This window comes from Lepisosteus oculatus, chromosome 3 (genome assembly GCF_040954835.1).
Source record: "Lepisosteus oculatus isolate fLepOcu1 chromosome 3, fLepOcu1.hap2, whole genome shotgun sequence".
In the NCBI taxonomy this organism is placed as follows: domain Eukaryota; kingdom Metazoa; phylum Chordata; class Actinopteri; order Semionotiformes; family Lepisosteidae; genus Lepisosteus; species Lepisosteus oculatus.
In genome coordinates this window covers 63,242,134-63,264,409 of record NC_090698.1, presented here as the reverse complement: position 1 = coordinate 63,264,409, position 22,276 = coordinate 63,242,134, and the positions used below count along the sequence as shown (strand labels likewise).

Genomic DNA, 22,276 nt, shown 5'->3' with positions numbered 1-22,276 from the left:
TCATATTTCATTCTGAACGAGCAGCCCAGAATATACTTACAGCAAACAGACAGTACATTGGACATGTCAAAATAAATTTAAAATTAAGGACAAAAAGTTACTTTGACAAGATGTATTAGAAGAGTAATGTCTTTCATTCCCAACTTGCTAATGGTTCATTTGTAGGCTAGTAACTCTGTAGCAGTAGTTTAGACTAGTGAGCTCTTTTTTGCTTTTTTGCAAATTATGAGAATAGGAAAGCAAAATTACAAAATGTCATATTTCTAATATATATTACTTAAAGTTTAGATACTAAAAACCAGCAGGTTTTGAAATATTGAGTAACACTATAAAGTTTCTGTCTTTGCAACTATTAAAAATGAAACTTTTACCAGAGCATTAATCCAGAGCAGAGAATTAATATTCTGAAAACAGATGATTTGTACACAAAATGAGTACCATCACGGTACCATTGTGACAAGTTAACTTACATCATTAAAATAAAATTGCTTGTGGACATTAATTTTACCAGAACACCTCAGATAACTTTAGATGGATGTTTATTTCTTTCCAGAAAGAATGATGCATGTTTTCCATAATTTCAGATTTGTGAGTTTATATTGAACTGTATGCACAAAAGTTTGTGACACCACATGATGCAATCTATGATGTAATTTTTTTGAAAACATTATACATAAAGGTACATTACCTTGCAAAGTATTCATTCTGATTTTGTTGAATTGCAAATGATGGGTACATTTTTTAAGTGAAAAGCTGCAGGCCCTTGATTACATCTGTTAAAATTTTGCACATCAGCATGGAGGAAATTTCACCCTTTCTTTGCAAACCTGTTCTGTCAGGTTAGTTGGGAATAGGTGATGGAGAGCAACTTTCACTTACCACAGAGTTTGTATTGGATTCAAGACAAGCCACTTAATGATTCACTTTTTTTCTAGTTGAACCACTCTAGTGTAACTTTGGGCTTGTACTTTGTGTCCTTGTCCCACTGATAGGTGAATTGTCATTTGAGTTTTAGGTTTTTGGCAGACTGAAGCAATTTGCATTGCTCTATCCATTTTCACTTCATCCATGGTAAATTTCTCAGTCCATGATGATGAAAAGTTTTTTCGTCTGTTCTACTGTGCTTTTCTACATATTTGTCCCTTAAGATTTGAAAACTTTTTAGTCTTCATGGTTCAGTCTTTTCTTGAAATGTATTACCTGCCTGAGGGACCTTCACAGATATTACTGTATTCCAAAATCACATGTGCCACTATTATTCCACATAGATAGATGGCATTCAACTGATGTGTGACTTGTCAAAGGGGTTTTATTTCAAATTAAATCATTTAGGATTGAGACAGCAAAGAGGATGGATATGTAAGTAATCATGATTATAGGTTTTGATATTTCTTTGCAGTTTTGTCAGGCATTAAACTTCTTTCACCTATAAAAGCATTCAGTTTGAGTGCTCAGGTTTAAACTTTTCCAATAAAAATGTGTCACATCATTTGTAATTCAACAAAATGGAACATAATGGTGATATCTTTCACTTTGCCTTTTTGGAAGCTCTATTTTAAGAGGAAATCCTTCTGGGAGCAGTTGGTGTAGTTATAAATATTTTATCAATATTGCATTTCCTGTGTTTTGAGTACTTGAAAGAAAGAATTCTTGCTGACATCTAGTGTGTGAGTTTATGTTTTCTTTCTATGTTTTGCATAACAAAAATAGTAATGATAGACATTTAAGCAAAAAGATCAGTTTAAAGGGAGGCGGTATCAACTGTAGTGCATGTTCTCTCTGGGTGCTCAAATTTACTCCCACCTCCCAAACACATGGTTGCTAGGTCATATTGTGTCTCTGCTTTGCCTCTGTGTGTTGGTCTGCTCTACAATGGACTAGAGTCCAGTCTAATGTATGGTCTTTCTTTACGTCTGTGCTTTAGGATACACTCCAGGTTGCTTCAGCAAATACTTGCATGGAAAACGTCTACTACATTTTATGCATTTTGACAGCCTTCTATGAAATCTAATAATCCTTAGTAATATGACTTTAGAGAGTTTTCCTATATCACAATCCAGGAAGGTCTCAACATTTGCGAATGTTTGGTGCAAAAAACCAAATAGCCAAATTTGCATATAACCACGTGTACTCCTATACCATCACATAATGTACTACTATAATGACCCAGCCAGTTGCTATGCACTGCCGCGGTTGGACTGACAGGCTGAGATCTAACTGCAGGACTTAGGGTTTCTCGCTGATGTTTCGGAAGAGCAGAGGGAGACAGGAGCAAAGCCAGCAGGTGAAGGTAGACTGACAGGGAAAGCAGGCTGAGATGTTCGAGGTTGACAAGAAGAGCCTGGTGAGTTGAGGCTGACTGGGAAGCTTGGAGAATTAAGGCTGTCAGGGGAGCCTGACGTAGTGAGACCGACAGGAAAGCCTGTATTCCTTAGACTGACTGGAAAGCTGGGCACGCAACTGGAATCAGTGCTGGCTGCGGAAAAAGATCAGGAAGCTGAAGGAAAGCAGCGTTTCTGGGATTCGGAATCTTCGCAGTGGCTGGTTTCTAGAGGAGGCGAGGAACTGCACTACTTAAGGTAGCTCAATATCAGAACACTGATTAAGTAGGGCTTTGGGACTTAAATGCAGTGCCTAATTGGAGGCTTGTTTGGAAGATTGGTTCCCTGACTGAAAGGGAGGCGGATGCACAGAAAGGCAGCCCGACCTGGTACTTTGGGCTTGGGTGGAATGCCAGCTCTTGTGGAAATGCTGCTAATAACCATGGCAACTGCAGGCTGCGAGCTGCTCCTAGCCCAGGTATGACAACTACAGTATATACTACAGTATGTACAGTTAAAAGACAAAAGTAACTCTCCCTTACATGATAATAAAAGTATTGATGCATTGGCTCTAACTTAAATAAAATAACAATGATCAAATAAAACAAAGGTTTCACAGACTTACAGTATAGTAATCAGCTAAAATGAACACCATGAATCTCTCCTCTGCAACCAGCGGATGCCTGCACTTTCTCTGCCTCCATGAATAGTGTGCCCATGTGTAATGAAAAAGGAAGTTAAACTGTAAGTGAAGTGTAAGGTTGTCTCCAGCCTGTCATTACCCATGTCTCTGACACAGAACCAGGAGTGTTCATTAGAATACAAAAGTGGGTCATGGGTATTTGGGCAGGGGGCAGGGAGAGGCTCACATAGTAACTAGATTTGTTTCACATCCTAGTCTATGGCAGTGTTAATTTGAAAGCCCTTCTGGTTAGTATCATCCTGCTCTGCTGTTCTTCCATCCAAGAACCTGTCAGTCACACATTTTATAAATAATCTATCATTTATAAACTGTCATTTATATTGCAAATTTCAGCTCAGCAGCTCTCAGCACATTTAAGTATAAGGTAATTAATTAAAAATAAGGTAAAAAAAACACATTATTAACCTAGCACATGAAGATGGGAGAGGCTGTTTGAAAGTATGTCATAAGAACTGCAAATTATTATATTATTATATTATGACATATTCTAAACACATTTGCCTCTAATACCTACATTACCTACCTACTGTACCTTTATTCAGAGTCTATAAAAAATATAATTTTGTGAGTGAAATAATTTTATGTCTCCATGAAGTTTGATGTGGATGATTAATTTCTTGGTACAGTTTATCAATACAGTTAGCAGAGGAGGCAAGTGCACTCCACATGTGATGTTATAGACATAGGGTCATAATAAAATCTACATGTCTTTTCAAAGTCTTAAGATTGTTCTGTCAGTACTTGGCCTTTTTCAAATCCAACTGACAACATTTGCTATAGCTCAGCCTGGTTGAGACTGGTCATGAAGGTGTTGAAGATGAAACCTCTTATCCTCTCTTACTGTAGTGACATACAGTAGGGTACCAGTATTAAAATGATTACTAATGTTTAGATTGGTCCTTAAATGGCCTACCAGATGAGAAGTGGTTATAGCTTTAACACTCCAGCATTCTCTGTCCCAAGTGCCTGGTTGCTCTCTCTGGCTCATCATTCACAGGACCCTGAAGATTAATAGTATAATGCAACAATATATTGTTTTATAGTAGTGTGATACAGACCATGCATCATGATGTCCTTGCATCGAGGACACATAACATTAAATTCATGCACTGTTATGTTTCTTGCACACTTGTCACCAATTTAGAAACACAGTTGCTGAGATATGTTTATTTAATGGGAAAAAAACTTCTTAATTCATATTATCAACAAAAATGGCCTTTAGGATTTATTGCATTATTTTCCATAAGAGGAAATCATTGCATTGGTTTTGTTTATCAACATATTATTCACAGCAAACATATTCACAATTACACCCAATTAACATACAGTACTTAGAGAATCGTATAATTTTATAAGTAAAAGTGTATTTTTAGGTGAATAGAACAAGTTAGAAGAATTAATAGGTTTTCACTTCTCATAAAATTGCTTGGTCTTAGAAATAAGAAATCTCTCATTTCTAGTGCAATTCCAAATATCAGATACAAACATTCAATTACAAAAGGCTGTAAACATGCATTTTGACAAACACTCAGGTTAAATAAATAAGCAGAAATACACCAAAGCATTTACCTACCATCAATTTTATTTTTCAGGAATAAGAGATTTTTTTCTCTCTCTGACATGTAATTTCCTTTCACCCTCTTTATCATTAAGGCATGTCCACTACTACATTACTGTTTGTCTAACACACAGTCACAAATCAGAAAGAGAGTGACCATACATTAACGTTTGGGTAATGTTTGATATCATAGAAGACTTTAAAATGTGATTTTCCATTTTGACTTTGTCTAATGCTGTAATTTTTAAATAACTGTTAACAATGTAAAAAATAGTAGATTTATTGTAAGACTGAGGTAAGCATCTGTAATATAATATGGATGGATAATCAAGCATATCCATTAACCTTAGTCATTATTAAATAAAAGCTGCATAAAACACAGACCACCTCCAAATAATTGTCTCTTATTGTAGTTCATGTAAAATGTCATGTTAAAAAATTTACATTAAAACATTAAATCAGAAATCTAAGAAACTTGGGCTATAAGAGAAGTGGTTTATTCAGTCATGTGTACATGACCTAGAATAGTTTCTTTACAAGACCCAATGTGTAACAACACATATTTTTCACTTTCTTTGACCTGAATAATAAATAGGTTAAGACCACAAATAAAACATACAGTACTTGATGAAATGGACCTCAGGCTGAAAAAGCACTTACATTGTGTCCTACAAACCTCCCACACATCAGACATGGCTTCTAGAGGCTGACATAATGGATTGTGCAGCTCTGATGGCTGCAAAGCGTGCCAGATCCAAAACTTCAGTTCGCCTCTGTTCTTCATCTTCAAAGCTGATACAGCAACAAAATTAGTTGTTTAAAGCTTTTTTCAAGACAAAGAATAGTTAACAACAGTATACATTCTTCAGTTTTAAGTCGTTGTTAGAAAAGTAGTTATCGGTTATTTAAAACTGAACATTTTAATTTGCGTACAGCTTTATTGTAGTAAAATATACAGTATTTACAACTGCCCTTAAAAAATAACTTTGCTTACACATTTCTAGATGTGGGATAGTAACATGAGAGAGGTTACAAATCTAACAAATAAGGCCATTCTGTGAGCCTGTTTGGTAGCTTGTAGTTAAGTGATCCAAGGATGTCATCTGCCTGTTTCCTGAATGATGCCAAGGTATTGGCTTCAACAGCATGGCTGGGTAGCTTATTCCAGACTCCCACAGTGGACAGAGAAATAGAACCATATTTTACAGAAATACAGAGTAGTTAAAAACAAGGCAAAAATACCATGAAGGGTAAAAAAGAAATCTGTTTCTTTCAGAATAAAAAGCCAAAAGCCAGCCTATACTGTGCAATTTTTTAATAATGTACATATTTATATAATACAGTATATAGGGAGAGTAAATACATACAGTAGTTCTGGTAAAAAATGTGGTAAAAAGTTTTTAGTATTTTCATTGACTGCTGTGTTGAGTGGTGGGTGTCTGGAACAGGCTTTCCAGCTAGATGGTTGTGGCTGTGCAAAAGTTCCAGTGCACTACTAAAATACTCACTTTCAACACAGATGGGCTTAAAGCCTGTTTTTTTATTTGCCAGCTTCTTAAATTCTTATTCAGGAAATCTTCTTTAGCCCTTTTTTCTTAACAATGTGAAAAGTGTACCAGCTTTCATTTGTATTCAGTGACATCCAGTTTGTAGAATCAGGAAAGGGTTTGACAACAATAATAGATTAACCATTGATTCTCTTTTTCTCTTCACAGATTTTTACTGGAGAGATTTCAATGTACTTCATAAAATCTACAAGGGACACACTTATTGCCCAAGAGAAGACAATTGTGACTGGCGAGTGCTGTTACTTGAATCCTCTTATTCGTAGAATCATAAGATTCATAGGTGAGTGATGTTTTATAACCTGATACTGCAAAAGCACATGGGTGGAAAACAGTGTCTTTTGGTAACTTTTCAAATTCTATTGTTCAGGGCTTTATGCGTTTAGGGTATTCATACATGAAAGAATATTCTTCAAACCCTTTGGCTTCTGTTCCATAAATATGAAGGAATGTTCCTAAATTCTCCCTCTGAAGTACCAGAACCTCATAGTACTTAATAGGAGGTGTTTAGTTAGTATCATCCCTGCCAGTTATCCAGTTTGAAAATCTTTCTGTAATGTGATGCTATTCATATTTCATCATGTGTTTGAATACATTTAGAAGGTACTCTATCTATGCATCATTTCACGTGTTCTGAATTGATTCAGAGGATTGCTGTAGGTGGGTTAATACAGCTTGGGAGATGCTAGAATCCCATCGTAATATTTTAGTTTTACAAAAGCCGAGAACACATTTTACAGATTGAAAAGAAATAGAGACAAAAAACCCTAAATTCTTGTTTATTTATGCTCATAGCTTAGAGGGATTATTGTTTTGTTAAGAGTAGCTGTGATTTCATGTCGGAGAGAGAAAAAAAGGTAGTTTGCCATGAAGATCTTCATTACTGCTACACTAACTCTATAACCTTTCCTAACCATGTCTTAATATTCTTGTAGTACTTGCAAAACAAAAAAAAAGAAGCAGGATTCACAAAGTAAACTACAATTCTTCAGAAAATGCTTATAAATCTGACACTTAATAAATGGTTAAATATTACTTCCAAATGTAGTTTGGGAAGACTATCAAATGATTAAAATCCAGTTCAAAACAGCTTATTTAGAGTACTTTGCAAAATTATTGAGACATACAAGGGTTTTGCATTTCATTGCTTGAAAATTTGTAGTCATGGCACATTTAAGTATCAATTAATATTACTGGTATTCACATCTTACTCTGCAAATTAAATAATTAATATGGAAGAGAAATGGAAAAGTCATAATTTAAGTATTCAAAACCATTGCTGTGGCAAGCCTTAATTTAGATGCACAAAATTACCTTAATGTGCCACACAATTAGTTAAATGGTCTCTGTGTACATTAAAAACAGTTAAGATGATTTCACTATAAATCTACCTATCTCTGTAATTTATCTCAATCAGGTAGTGAATTTCAAACAAGAAGTCAACAACCTGAAAAATTTGATTTTAACTTTTTTTTCCACCTTTGAAGTATTGCCTGCATTAGGCAATATCTATCAATGTCCTATGCTGTGTGCTTGATTTATAACATCAAGGTTTCATTTCTGTAACTCCTTACTCAATGTTCTCCATGAACACTCTTCTCAGCGAGTTCCAATACAGATGCAGCCATTCAGAATATGCATCACAACTCTAGTCTACAGCAGACTGGTTGCACTGTTCCGTGATTGATTCAGCTTGTTGAATTTAGCTTTTCACTGGTCAACGAAGATTAATAGGTGGCACTTATGCTTTGTTACAGGTTAGTGAAATATTAGCTTAATTTTAATTTGTTGTAGTACATCTTCAAATCCACTTAGTATGGAATATATGGAATTATGTAAGGAAAGGGAAATTTAGGTAGCAGAAATTAAAAATAGCTGAAGTGTTATATTGTTTTTGAACATCATTAACATTGTTATTTTATTTTTTAATATTAATATAATATATTTGAATAGCTCGTAGTGGTAGTTGGCTGACAAAAGTATTCCATCTTCTTCATAAACATTTTCTTCATTTAATTCTTTAACTCAGTCACTTGCTGTACTTATTTTGGAAAAGTTTTGAAATGTTTGTTGTAGCTCTATAACCTGTACTGTATATGCTTTATAAAAAATATAATGTTTTTTACTTTTTCCATGAACACCTCTATTATTAATTTTGTAATGGAAAGTGAGACACTTGTAACGTTATTGAAAATCTTGTAGAAAAAGCAATGCTTATCATTTTTAATGTAGTCATCCCAGTAGAGTGACATTTTGGTGGTTCAGAGGTGGAATTCCTGCCTGCCATGTAGAGGGTCTGGGTTCTGTTCCTGACTAATGCATTAGATGTACTTTTAACAAATAACTTTTTCTGTGATAAAGAATAATAAATAATAAAATATGATTAATAATATGTATGCTACACTGAGATTTTTACTATTTTTATGTACAAAAGTATGTTAAATATCAAAATAATAATAAATGTATAACATAATGTAATGGTAGCAAAGGTGTGAATCCTGTCAATAAGGGGTGTTAAAACTAGTTCTACTGGTCAAACTAACAATCTCCTGGATGCTTGGAGAGCAAGGGAATTTAAACACACCCTTACAGAAATTACAATTGAGGTTTTACATGCATATTTGCTTTTAAATTCTAATCACTGAAGACATTATGTATGATATATTTTTATAATTATAATCTAAAATAATGTAAACTATGGAGGTTTGTCCTAGGCCAAAGTTTGCGATCTCTACTTTTTACTGTAGCAATTGTTGCAATGTAAACATGCTTTAAACATATCAAGACTGTTAGCTCTGTATAACAGCATTCTGGTGCCATGATGAAAAAAACAGCAAAAAAAAACTTACATGCAGTAATAGATTGTGTTTCACCTACATAGGACATTTAATATTTAACATACTAAATATTTAATATTTACTACATTTAACATTTAATGTGTTTATTGCAGGACAATTTTCCCAACCTAGTAAGTAGCAGAAACCATTGGTGTTGTGATGAGACGTTACTGTGCTTTCCAAATATTTTACATACAAATATATTTGCTACTGTTCCTAACAATTGTAATATCGATATTTTCAATTTAAAAATGTAATGCACGCGGCTTAGCATAGTGTACCTAAAATGCATTTTATCATGTTAGTTATCTCAAAACCAAAAGAAGGTGGTGTATCTCTGAGAAATGTGTTTGCTGTATTTAGTTGGTTACCCTCATTTTCAACAGTGAAACATTTTGTGACTACTGAAAGGTGTACAGTACTGTATGTGTCGATATACGATATGCCAAAGCCTTTCACTGAATTTTTTTTTGGGCCCGTAACAACCCTGGGATTGCTGTTTTATACTTTTGTCCCTGCCACCCCATATACTGTATAAAATCCCAGTTACACGACTGCTGACAGCTTCGTCAATGCTGGCCAATGGGACATTAGAATAAGCAGTCTGAAGTTTCCAGCTAACTGAGTAATCCTGCTGTGTAACGCCTCTTGGGACTCATAATTATTTATTTTATGCATTATTTTAAATAATTCACATTCATTTAAACACATTTTTTATTTATTCATGGCTTAAATTGTCTTACATATTTTAAATTACTTATTTAGGCTATATGCTATCTAACCAAACATTTTTAAAGTAAAAAATAGAGCAAAAAAGCATTAACTTAGTTAAGACTTATCTTAGGCTGTCCAACTCACAGAAACATTTCACACTACTGTGTGAAACAATTGTGTATCACCATTTGTATTGAGAATGTACTGAATCAAATATTAAACTGAAAATAATATGCTTTTTTATTTAAATTAATCAGATATCTACAATGTATTGTGTGGAATGAACTGGGTTTAAAAAGCCATCAGATTGTCCTGATCTGAGGGACAGCACACATGCACTCAGCAAGTAGGTGGTAGGGAGAACAAGTGCAACATAATATTTAAACTTCTAAAGTGTTTCAAATTGAAGCAATATGGATGAAAATCTCTGAAAGAAAAGATGCATAAAATGTCTGAGAAACCCCTTGATTATAAATCAAAAATATTTTGTTGTAATTATTGTGGCATTGTTGTGGTGAAAGAGTTGTTTCCTTGAAGAAAAAGCCTGAGCAGCTTGACAAGGAAGAACTGGAGTGGAAAATCCATCTAAATGTCATCATGGAGTTTGCAATAAACCATTTAAATAAAACTGAAGATAAATGGTCAGTCAAACCAACACCATCATTACTTCAAGTGTGGTGGTGGCAGCATTCAGTAAGAGCTCTGCTTCTCATCATCAGGGACTGGGAAGTTTGTTAAGACTGATGGAAATGCAATCAGAGAAGAGTACTGTCAAATCTTAGAGGAAAACCTGCAGAACCCTTCAGACCTTTAACTAGTACAAAAAGTTTTATATCAGCAGGAGAGTGATCAAAAACACATAGGTAAAGCTACACTGAAATATCTTAAGAATAAAAAAGTAAATTTATTTAAGTGGCTTAGTCAAAGTTTTAAATCCTATTGAGAATTTGTGGAAAGACTTGAAAATTACTACACATAAGCATTCTCCAAGCAACGTGAGAAATCTGTCAAGAAAAATTAGACAAAAAATCACATCAAGTACAGTAAGTTTGCAAATGTGGTAGAGACACACCCAAAATACTTGTCTGTAATGGCTGCCAAAAGTGCTTCCACCAACATTCAGTGGTTTTGTAACTTTAGAAAACTACATTTTGCAAGGCACTGTATGCATAAATATTCATTTTAAGTAGTGATTTTCACTAAATTTTAAACAGATGTCAGGCACGTTAAATTAAATATCAAATGCAATGTCACATGCATGAATAAACTCCTTAGGTCTATTTCAATTCAAGTTAACTTCCTTGCTGTTTCTCCTGAGGCATTTTTACATGTGTATCATTAAAACTATCTAGGACTAAAATATCCATAAAAATGCCCTCCCCACACCAGACTAGCTCAATTAATCAGTACTCATTCAGACGTAAATAATCTGACCCAGTTTAGCAAGTCTTTGAGTACAACTCAAAGACCACTGACATATGTATATATTCAGAATTAGTTTCAGGCCTAAAAGTAAAAGAAATCCAAAAATTGTTGTTACAAAACAAAAGAGAATATATTCATTAACTCAGTCCCATTTACACAAATCTTGTATAGCTGACTCTGGACTTATTCCGGTTACATCATTATAATCATCAAATGAATGGACAAAATATAAATCATCTGAAAGCTGGGAGTTTGCAAGTTCTCAAATATGTGCAGTGACCATGCAAAATGTGTTTATTAAATTAAAAAAGAAATGCAAAACACATTTAGGGTATTGCACTGAATACCTCTTTGTAAGTGATCTAGACTTTACAAGGTTTAATTTCTAATATATGCATTAAATTATGAGGCCAAGTGGTAATGCACTTTAGGAGTAACAGTACTATATAGTTAGTTTCAGTTTGCTGTAGTGTTTGTTGTCAACTTTGTTCTTAACTGTCAGCATACAAAATTCAAATTATGGGTCCATATGAGCATGGCCTCTCTTATTATCCATAAGAGCTGCAAACAGCTGACCTGTAAACCTAGAGGGTAATATTGCCTGACTGGACCTTTGTTACCCTGCTGCCCTGTAACTGATTCTGTATTCATAATTCTGTTATAAACATTGACAGAAAATTCTAATTTAGATACTTACTGTATATTATGATATTAAACTTCAAGTGTTTTCTTTTGAAATTATATAGAAATATGTACTGTATGTATTTAAGCTCTGGCTTTATAAGTTTACTGCATTCCCTTTTCTTTCTGTTACTAACAACAAAAAGTGTTGTTGTGTTTATTTAGTATACTTTGATACAACCATGTTTGTAATTGTGCATATGGGTAAGTGTCTAATATTTTTTTACATTTGAACTTATTTCTAATTCAATGTCACATGGATCTCTTTATTCTAAGAGTGACTATTTTTATAAATATATTGTCACAGGCAGACAAGACAGGCAGCGGTTCACAATCCACGGTAGCCATGAGGGTTCAGTTCTCCCCTGAACGAACGCATTCCTCACAGGGCTACAGTTATTACACGCTTGGCTCACCCCTCCTTCTACCAAGCCAGCTCCTGATCAACCCGACTGTCTTTAAAACACCTGAACTGCCACGGGGAAGACACTCTGTCATTTGAGCACCCTGTTCTGCCTGAAACTTGCCCGTTCAGCTCTGCCTCCTGGCTTTTTCAGTACTTTTTCTCTCAATTTTTTTCTCTCTCTCCTTGGAAATCTCCAACAGTTTTACGGAATCGGCAAGCATCTGCAGTTGGATTGCGTGGCTGCCTTTAGACGTGACTGTCAGGCTGAGCAAACTGTGTCATAACATATATGAAATGAAAAAGGAACAATAGGTTTATTCCATGCCGAAAAGAGAAGAAAGAAAACAATGTTTCGGCTGTGGAGCCTTCTTCAGCCTACGCATGTTGACACAGCTACTCACCTGAACTATGAAAAGAAAAGCTGCTTATCCTGCATTTACTAGAATTCTGCTTTTCCATCCCATTGGCAGGCAGAGACAGACAAGGTGTCTAAATAAGACTAAATCAGTAAGAAATAAGCAATAATAATAAACAAGCAAGACCACAATCTTTCATTAATTGCCTCAGTTTAGAGCTATTACTGATCTTTCAAAATGTGCCCACTTACTAAATACACATGACCAATTAATTTTTCTCATTGGTCATGTTCACTGTCCATTTTACCCGTTTTACTCCATGATTAATTTGAAGGTTGGTTATGGAGATGTATCGTTTGCCAAAACTGTTTATAAAATATGAATTGTTATATTTGCAGTACATTTTCATTACAGTAATTACATTCATTTTCCATTATACATTATTATTTTTCAGGAAGATTGTATTTTATAGTGAAAATAATGTGATAGTATAAATGATAGGGCTGAAAGTGGCATGCTGGGCCATAGTATACCAGAATGAGCACCCCTTTATTGGATGAAATGGTTAAATAATAGATGCATGTATGATAGACAAAATGACCAATCACAGTTCACTCTCCTGCTTCGTGTAGTCTTTCAAAGCATGTCAGCAATGCTTGCAGACAGTGCTTTTTTGGGTTCTCCAACATAACTCAACCATTAAAGGGTGCCACCCAAAAACAGGCAGAACACAGGTTGGAGCCTGGTTTAAATCACTAACTAACTGAAACCATGATTCTCCTAAGGGTGGCCAGGGCTCTCAGGAGACTTGGTGAGTCCTGCAGTTTCCTGGGCACTTGCGGGTTTGTGTTACTGTCAGTGAGGCAGTGCTTCTTCTCCAACTGGTGCTCAATCTCTAATAAAGGGCTGTGTAGTCAGTGATGTGTTAAAGACAAATGGCTCCAAAGGAGGTGGATTGGAGGAATCTGCCTGTACTTCCTCAGTTTCTCCTTTGTAAAGGCACTTGGTTCCTCGTTATACACAGGACATGAAACCACAACTGTTGATGATTTGTATTTGTATGATTTGTATTTAAAAAATCAGGGTCCTTTTAGCCAAGCACACCTTTAGATCTTACTAAAAAGTGTGAATAATGACAGTGCATGTTTTCAACAACAACAGTTTATGTCAGTTATTGCTTAAAGTGTTTTGTTATTGCCTAGAATTGTAAATTGTAATCCTAATGTGACACAGCCATTTCTTTTCTAATTCACAAAATTCTGTCAGGAGTATCTACATGTACTGTAGTGCTGGTGGTACTGTATTCAGTCCGATGTTAAGATTTGAGTCTCTTTAAAGATTTGGCATTTTCATGATACAGAAGACTGTGGCAGTTTTCTTTTGGTTGTACAGTACTTCCTTCATTTGAGATTGGCATTCCAGTGTAGTGACTGGAGATTATTTCCATTGACCATTTGCACTGTAGTCTAGGGCCATTTCTGGTACTAATAGTGTTTGTGCTGAGGTCTACTAGTCAATGACACAGATTCGATGACCTTCCTCTGTTAAGAAGCCCTCATTGATCCATGATCCTTGGAATAATGAGGTACAGTACAACCAAAACAGCCAAATCAGCACAATGGTTTGAAAAGCTTTCTTTCTTTTGTAACCTTTTTTGTGTTAAATTACAGTCCTTTAAAATGTTGTTTTTTAAAAAACTGGATTAGACCAATAATTTCCATAGCTGTAGCTTTCTTGGTTTTGACATGTTTCTTATTTTCTTGCAGGTGTATTCGCATTTGGATTGTTTGCTACTGATATCTTTGTAAATGCTGGCCAGGTTGTAACAGGGAATTTGACACCGTACTTTTTAACTGTTTGCAAGCCAAATTATACTGGAACAGATTGCCGCTTCAACCACCAATTCATCACAAATGGAAACATCTGTACAGGAGACCAGATGGTGGTTGAAAGGGCCAGAAGATCTTTTCCATCAAAGGATGCAGCTTTAAGTGTTTACTCTGCTGTATATGTGACAGTGAGTCCAATGTCTTCTTGTTGCAGCTAATTTGTATACAAATTTATTCTCAGTAACAGCTTGCACTGGTATAGTAATGACTTTGTTATGAATTAATGATTTCAGTGAAGCTCAGCACAAAGGGTTTATTTCCAATGGCAACTTCAAACTCAGCTGTTTGGGTTTTACATATCTGAAAAGCTATGGAAACTTTTAAGTGGCACATGAAAGCCAAATCAATTATCAGAAATGTCCAGCAGTTATTTCAAGATTAAAAAGAATAGGATCACACAAGGAGGGGCAAAGTCTTTGGGTTCTTTTGCCCTTTAATATTAGTCTTGTCTGAATAAATGGTAGTTGGTTAAAACAAGTGGTAGGAACTAAACGCCAGCAGTCATATCACCCTGCAGCTCACAAGTGGCAACCCACTGAAGCTCAGCAGGTGTGAGCTTGCTGCTGGAAGAGGTGTTAGTGGATGAGACATAAAACTGAGGTCCTGACTGTCTGGTCATTAAAAATCCCAGGGTTTTTCTCAAAAAGAGTAGGGGTGTAACCCCAGCGTCCTGGCCAAATTTCCGATTGGTCCTTACCAATCACGGCCACCTAATAATCCCCATCTATAAATTGGCTTACTCTGTTCTCCTCCCCACTAAATAGCTGATGTGTGTTGAGTGTTCTGCCGCACTATGGCTGCTGTCGCATCATCCAGGTGGATGCTGCAGATTGGTGGTGGTGGAGGGGAGTTCCCATTACCTGTAAAGCGCTTTGAGTGGAGTGTCCAGAAAAGCGCTATATAAGTGTAAGCAATTATTATTATTTATTATTAAAATGATTTTTCTTCAACAAACATTTCTATCTCTGTGTCAGAGGGGATTTTGAGTGCAATTAAGTGCAATAGACAACTCTATTGTGCAATAATGGAATGTGAGAGTTCTGTTATTTATTATAAGAATAAATGCTCCGTTTTTAGTCTTTACTCCCTTACTTCTACTTGAATGAATCTAAGTAACTTGAATGAAAGGTGAATTCTCATGCTACCAAAATGACTTCCTCTGCTATGCAATATGAGCTTCCCAATTCAGTCAGGCTGAATGTTGAAAGTTATTTTAAAAGTTCTGAAAGTTCTTTAAGTTCTGAAAGCACAAAATGAAAAACAAAATGAACAGGAATGATTTGATCCTTTGAAAAATTGTGTTGCTTTTTCCATGATAAAATAAATTTCAGTTTTTAATTAAAGCAAGCTATAAACTGTTATAATGTGTTATAATATGAAGTTCCACTGGAAAAAAAAGTTTATGAAAGGTTTATGGTATGCATTAAACTTTTGCCATAGCCCGTATCACAATTAAAAAAAATATATACAAAACGTATATACATTTTTTTAAATGCTACTTAATTACTTTTGCAGCTACATTCACTATAAATTAATTAGCCATAGCCTGAAAGGAAGACAGAAGTAGAACTTGGCACAAAACCGTCAGTGCCACAGGCAAAAATGTTCAAGCTATAAATGAGTCAAACCATGTTCAAACACTTGTCTACTTGATTTTGAGAATGTGAGAACAACATGAGAGGGGTAGCCATTCTTTAATATGTCTTGTTTAGTTCTTAGTATGTTTCTTGAAGGATCACCTTTGACAATTTTAGGATTTTTTTTCTAAGCAGCCACAAGTCTGAGTAAGTGCCTCATGGGTTTTTTCAAAGATGTTGAAGATGTCCAGATTTTTTAATTTACGAAACAAATCTCAGTACTGTCCACTTTGTTCCAGGCTAAATAAGTTATTTTTGTGTCTGTGTTTAAGGCTTTGTTTTTACTTAGCTTTATTCTTGTTGCTGTGTTTTTAAACTATGCCCGGTGCACCCATGCTACAACCTAGAGAGTCATGTTTAAGGTGATTTCCTGTATAATCAAAAGTTTTCTCGGTTCTACAGTTCCCTAATGGTGCTACTAGAACCTGACAACATTTCAATAATAGTTTTATTTATTTTTATTGTACATTTACTTAAAGATATATAACCACTCCTCTGGCATTTACTTATCAGCTGATTTGTTAGGAATCTTAAATGAAAATATAAAACTGTATGGATTTAAAGGAATTTTAACCACTTAAAGACAAATATCATAAAAAACATAAAAGCATCAACACTATTTTTATTTATCTAATATTTTTATTTATCTAGTAGTGTAGTTATGTAATTTTCTGAAAGATTTTAATAATACTTGAATGTAGTTTTTAAAGCAATGACTTTTTATTGTTAAACAATTACCTCCTACCTTCTGTAATACATTGATTTCTGCTTAATTTTACAGATCTTTCTCTAATTATTTTAATTACTTTGCTTTCTTGGACTTGGACTTGGACAAAGGTGCCATTTGTCATTGAATCACTTTTCTGTGTTCTCTTGTTTTTCCAGATGTACGTTACAAGCACTATAAAAACTAAAAGCAGCAGGCTAGCCAAGCCAGTGCTCTGCCTTGGAACCCTCTGTACTGCATTCCTTACAGGGCTCAATAGAGTGTCTGAATATCGAAATCACTGCTCAGATGTTATTGCAGGATTTCTTTTAGGATGTTCTGTGGCTTTATTCTTGGTAAGGAACATATATCTTAACAATAATACATTCATTTATTTCATTTATTTTCTCTCACCATTTTTATTTATTTCTCTTTGCCAGAACCTTTTCATGTGTTTTTCATCAATAACAGTGGTATTTACATTTTATAATAATTATGTTTAATATTTAAACATTAAAATTACAGTATTTGGTCAAAGCCTAATTAACATGTAGACAAAGCCTAATTCGAACAGTGAGCTTGATTGGGGAAATGCACAAAGCTGAGAAGAACAACAACCTATCTGTAAGGATGGGACTGTTGGAACCCTCATATTTAATGATGAACAAGGCAGTGGATGCCAGGGTGAAAAGAAGGATATAAAAACTAAATGTGCAAGCGAGTAAGAAACGTAGGCAGAAGGAACTGGAGGAGATTAGGGTTTGACCTCCTACTGTTATAAACTGCATTTATGGAGTTATTTTCTAGAAGTTAGACTTGTGCAAAGGAATGATTTTGAGGGGAGTGTGTGTTATTATGGTTAGCACTGCTGCTTCACAGCTCTTAGATCATGTTTGATTCTTGACTGGGAAGCCTTCATTTTTGAGATTGCATCTTTTTCCTGTTAGTATGGTTAATTGGTCCCTATTTATAAATTGCTCCTATTTATTTAGCCTGCAATGGAATGACATCACATCTAGGGTGTAGTCTTACCTTTGCACTCCAAGCTTCTGGTATAGGCCACTGCTTGCGATGACCCTTAACAGGAATAAGCAGCTTTCTGATAATGGAAAGATGATTATGAAGAAGAATCATCTCATTTTTGAAAGCAATTAGTATAAATCAGAGGCCTGTATCTCCTTTTTCAGTTTGTATGTTTTGTATTACAAAAGAAAAATTTCTGACAGTAGGAACAGAAAGATGTTCAGGAAGATTTACTTGCGTGAAAACATCTTTTTCATCATTGCACACATTTAGATTGCTATCACATATAGTTGCTCTGCTCATTTGATCTTTGATGTATCTTGATATACCGTAGCAATGCAACTCAGGCTGCTGATGTGCCATCATTATCCATCTTTGTTTCCTGTAATACTTGTGTTCTCTCAGAATCTCCAGGATTATCTGAGTGATTGAGTAATAAAAAACAATGTTTTTTTTCTAGGAGATCGTTTATTTTCTCTGTTTTTAATAGTATTGTAACGCTTATAGCCATCAGTGGTATGTAAGAGCCAGCTTACCAGAGTGGTGACGTCACCGCCCTTCCCTGAAATAGCAGGACTACAGCTAGTGGGCTGTAGAGAGATCTCTCTTTAGCTCAACAAGCTGGGTCCCTGTTGAGTCCCGGGTTCGAGCCCCCGACGGTCCGACCTAATGCGGCAAGGGCGCCCACCTGAACCCCGTTGCGTTACAGTATCATATGACTAATTTTTTTTTTAAATCGGGATAGTACCTTGAATGTGTGCTATATGTTGAAAGTAAAGATTAGGATGATTCCTTGCAGGGGATCTGTGTTGTCCACAACTTCAAAGGAGTACATGCAACACCTAGAAAGCAGAAAACAGAGGATTACCGTGGCCTCCCTCTAATGACATTTCCTCGGGTTGAGAGTCCCCTGGAAACACTGAGTGCCCAGGTATGAAAATGGTATATTTTCACCCATTCTTAGCGTGCTCAACTATAGACTTCTTAGCAGTAGAATGTGTACTGTATGTGTCAAAAATGCTTAAATTTTCTACCTTTTTTTATAGAATCACTCAGCATCTATGACAGAGGTCACATGACTGAGAGGGGAGCATAAGGTTACTTTTTCTTCACCTCAACACTTCTAGGCACACAAATGTTTTGTACTGTGTCAAAATGTAAAAGAACAGTATTATGTTGTTCCTAGTTAGAAGCAGATGTTTTTTGTACATTTTGTATAAGAGAGTGCTGTAGCTTACCCTGATTTTGTCTGCTTTGAACAATTATGTCAGGTTTATGCATTCCTTGTCATGTTTTACATTATAAAGTAAATATATAAGTTTATTGAAATATTGATGTTGTTATGTGGTATTTGTACAAGAAAATCCTTTTTTCTGTTTTCTGTAAATCTTTGGCAAAAGTCACCTTTTGTATCCTTTTGTTATCTCTGTATAAAATTGATTTTTTTGGCTACATTTGCCTGCAAGATTTTCAGGAATGTTTTTGGTATTCATATATTTTGTTTAAGAGAACAAAAATACTTTGTGACACATTATTGTTCTTTGTTTTTCTTCTTGATTTTTTAAACTTCAGCATGGAAGTAAAAACTGTTTGAATAGCAGAATAACATATTTGTATATTGTTTTCTTAAAAGTTAGAATTTCCTCTGAAATGCTGTATATTTTTTCCTAATTTTTATTTGTCCACAAAAATAAATGCAATCTGTAGCTCAGTCTCAAATTGTGTGGATTTTTTGCAGGACCTCACAAATTGAAACGAGAGTAATGAGCTTTCCATTAAATTAGATAGTAACTTGCATTAATGGGAACTTTAACTTATGCAATTTATATAATTTGCGCCAATCCCTATTAATAAAGGCTGAATAGGCACTTAATTGTAAAGCGTTACTGTATTAACTGTGGCTGCTGACTCATGGCCATGGCAGTTTTCCCTCCTTCCTTCTCTCTCTTCCTATTATCACCTTCTCCATTTTACTCCTTTCCCCCTTCTCTGTCCATTTATGGTTGAACTTCCAACCCACTGCACCCATGACCCCAGCCTATACAGTATGTTGTTTTTTCTCTCCCTATTCCAAGTCCTTTTTGCTTTCCAACACTGGAGCTCCCTGTCACTGGCTCTCACGGGTGAGAGTGCACTGTATCTGTATGCATCAGATCCGGGCTTTCTTGCTCAGTCCACGTTATTTCTAGCACTTGGATCTAGGCAGCTACAGTGCTAGGTTTCCTCCTCCAGGGAGCCTTCCTTTTTGGCTGGCGTCCAGCTGATCGATAGCTGTCTCCAACTCTTCACCCTGCCAAAGCTGTAGCCATACGCGTAGCTGATATTCATTCCCTGTTTCAAGGATCCATCTTGAAATTCATGCTTGTTGTCTAGCTAAATTCAGCAAGCGGCAGCTCTCTTCCACGTTCTGCATCAGGCTGCTCTTCCAGAACACAGCAGCTTTTTTCTGGTAATTAGCACCTTCTGCTGCCCTCCACAGGGTTCCAATTTCAGCCTAACCTGCACAGCTTCCTAGTAATCAGTAGGTCTTTTCCTGCCTCTGCATCAAACATCTATACAGGTTGCCCAGTGTCTTCTGCTGCCCACTATAGAGTTCCAATCCACATTAGCAGTCCTGCTGCTTCTAGCTTCTAGCTTCTAGCTTCTGTCACCTTGTGTTTTGTCATCAGCTTGTGCTTCTCACACACTGCATCCAACTGTACTAGCTCAAACAAGCACAATTTGTTGTCCATTATCTGTAATATACCCAGGTGCCAAGAGGGGGAGGCAACCATTGGCAAGGATCCTCAGAGATGTATTTTTTTCCACTGGGAGTTTTTGTTTTGCTCTCCACAAGGCCCCCGTGTTCTTCTTCTGCTACACTGTTAAATGCTCCATACTGTACTTCTGTAATGGATTCTGTCGCATATCAGAGCAGGGAGGAGACCACATGTCCCAGAACCTGATTCCCAGCACTCACCTGTTCCACACCAGTTGTTCAGAACTGCCTGCGTCATTCATGTTTTGAATCCGTTACAAACACTATCAGCTCAGTTCCTGCAAAACTGCAGCTAAACCAACTTCAAAATCTGCATTGGGGATTAGATTGGGGGAATTTGACAGCACTGATTTCTGATCAGCCCAGTCATTCCCTCAGCCAGGCTAATTAATACCAAATTACTGAGAACACATCTTATATTCATCACCTAGTCATTATTAGAATTTGACCAAATAACTCAATAGCTAGCAATACTTATTTTTATGGAAATACTTCTAAAAATTAAGCTCAAACTAATCATGTGACTGTAACATTAACTTTTTGAACAAAAATATAACACTGAAGGTTCTACATTTAGGTACTTAAATCATGATTTTTTTACAACAATGGTATCACTGCTAGCCAGATCTTACCAAATCTCAGATATTGAGAAAAGATGGGGCTGGTCAGTACTGGAATGGGAGATCTCCAAGAATAACCAGGTTGCTGTACCTGTAAGTGATGTTTGTGTAGCAGTAGGTGGTACTCTTACTTACTCTTACTCTGGAATCTGGACTTGATTCCATTGCTCAAGGAGATACCATCTTTCGATAGACACGTTGAAACTTCATCATTTAAAGATCCCATGGCAGTGTTCATAAGGGTAGAGGTGTTAACCATCCTTTCCTGACTAAATTAATATTTTGTTCTCTAAACTGAACATTATAATTAAATATAATGTCATGTCATATAATGTACAGTATGTCCATGTAAAAAGTGTGTTCACAAGGAGGTGATTGTTGCCATGGTTTCTCCTCCAGAAAAAAAAAAAACCTCGAAGGTGAGGGTGAAAGTTGGATTACAACAAGAACCTGTCTGTCCAGATTATTCATGGTTGCCATGAGTCTATTAAATTGAAGCTATGTTCAATTTAAATATATTGCATTATAACCCCATGCTATGATTTGTCAGACAAGATATGATTTGTTATGGCTCCTCTTGAGACTATCCAGTTTTGCAGATGTACTGTATACCTCACTGCTTTAGAATCATAAGTATATTGACTCCAGGCATTCTATCACAAAATGCGATCACTAGTTTAGTCTAGTTTTGTGAGTTTCTGAAGCTTTTAGTCCCCTCAAAGCAGAAAAAGCACAGTACAGTAACTGTGAAAAATCCAATACCTTAAATCACCATTTTGTGACATTTTAGAAGTTATAAAATAAAACCTTAACAATATTTCTTAATTCATTTACTCAAGAACTTAAAATTGATATATTCGATCTCTTCAAGTTACAGATAATGGATAATACGAATTGATTAGAATTACGGAAACTATTACAGGATTGCTCTGGGCTTACACTCTTTATATACTGTACAAATTATAGAATACAGAAGAAGTTTAATTTAAGTATTATACATGTTATTTGTTTTTTTTCTCTTTAAAAACATGTTTCATGACACTTAATAAATCCATGTGTATACAGTAGATCATAGAT

General features: G+C 35.5%; 1 protein-coding gene across 3 annotated transcripts in view; it reads left to right on the top strand.

The window, feature by feature from the left end:
• The window catches only part of plppr1 (phospholipid phosphatase related 1), a 73,429-nt gene extending 53,874 nt beyond the window's left edge, over positions 1–19,555 (top strand). For 2 of the 3 annotated variants that reach the window (XM_015361205.2, XM_069187342.1), the window contains 5 exons: positions 6,298–6,430; positions 14,333–14,583; positions 16,978–17,154; positions 18,621–18,752; positions 18,868–19,555. In XM_015361205.2, the coding sequence (XP_015216691.1) occupies positions 6,298–6,430; positions 14,333–14,583; positions 16,978–17,154; positions 18,621–18,752; positions 18,868–18,900 (726 nt within the window). In that variant the 3' untranslated portion in view covers positions 18,901–19,555. The remainder of the gene's footprint in view (positions 1–6,297; positions 6,431–14,332; positions 14,584–16,977; positions 17,155–18,620; positions 18,753–18,867) is intronic. The other variant, XM_006626568.3, reaches the window with a different exon arrangement.
• Positions 19,556–22,276: the final 2,721 nt, after the last annotated feature.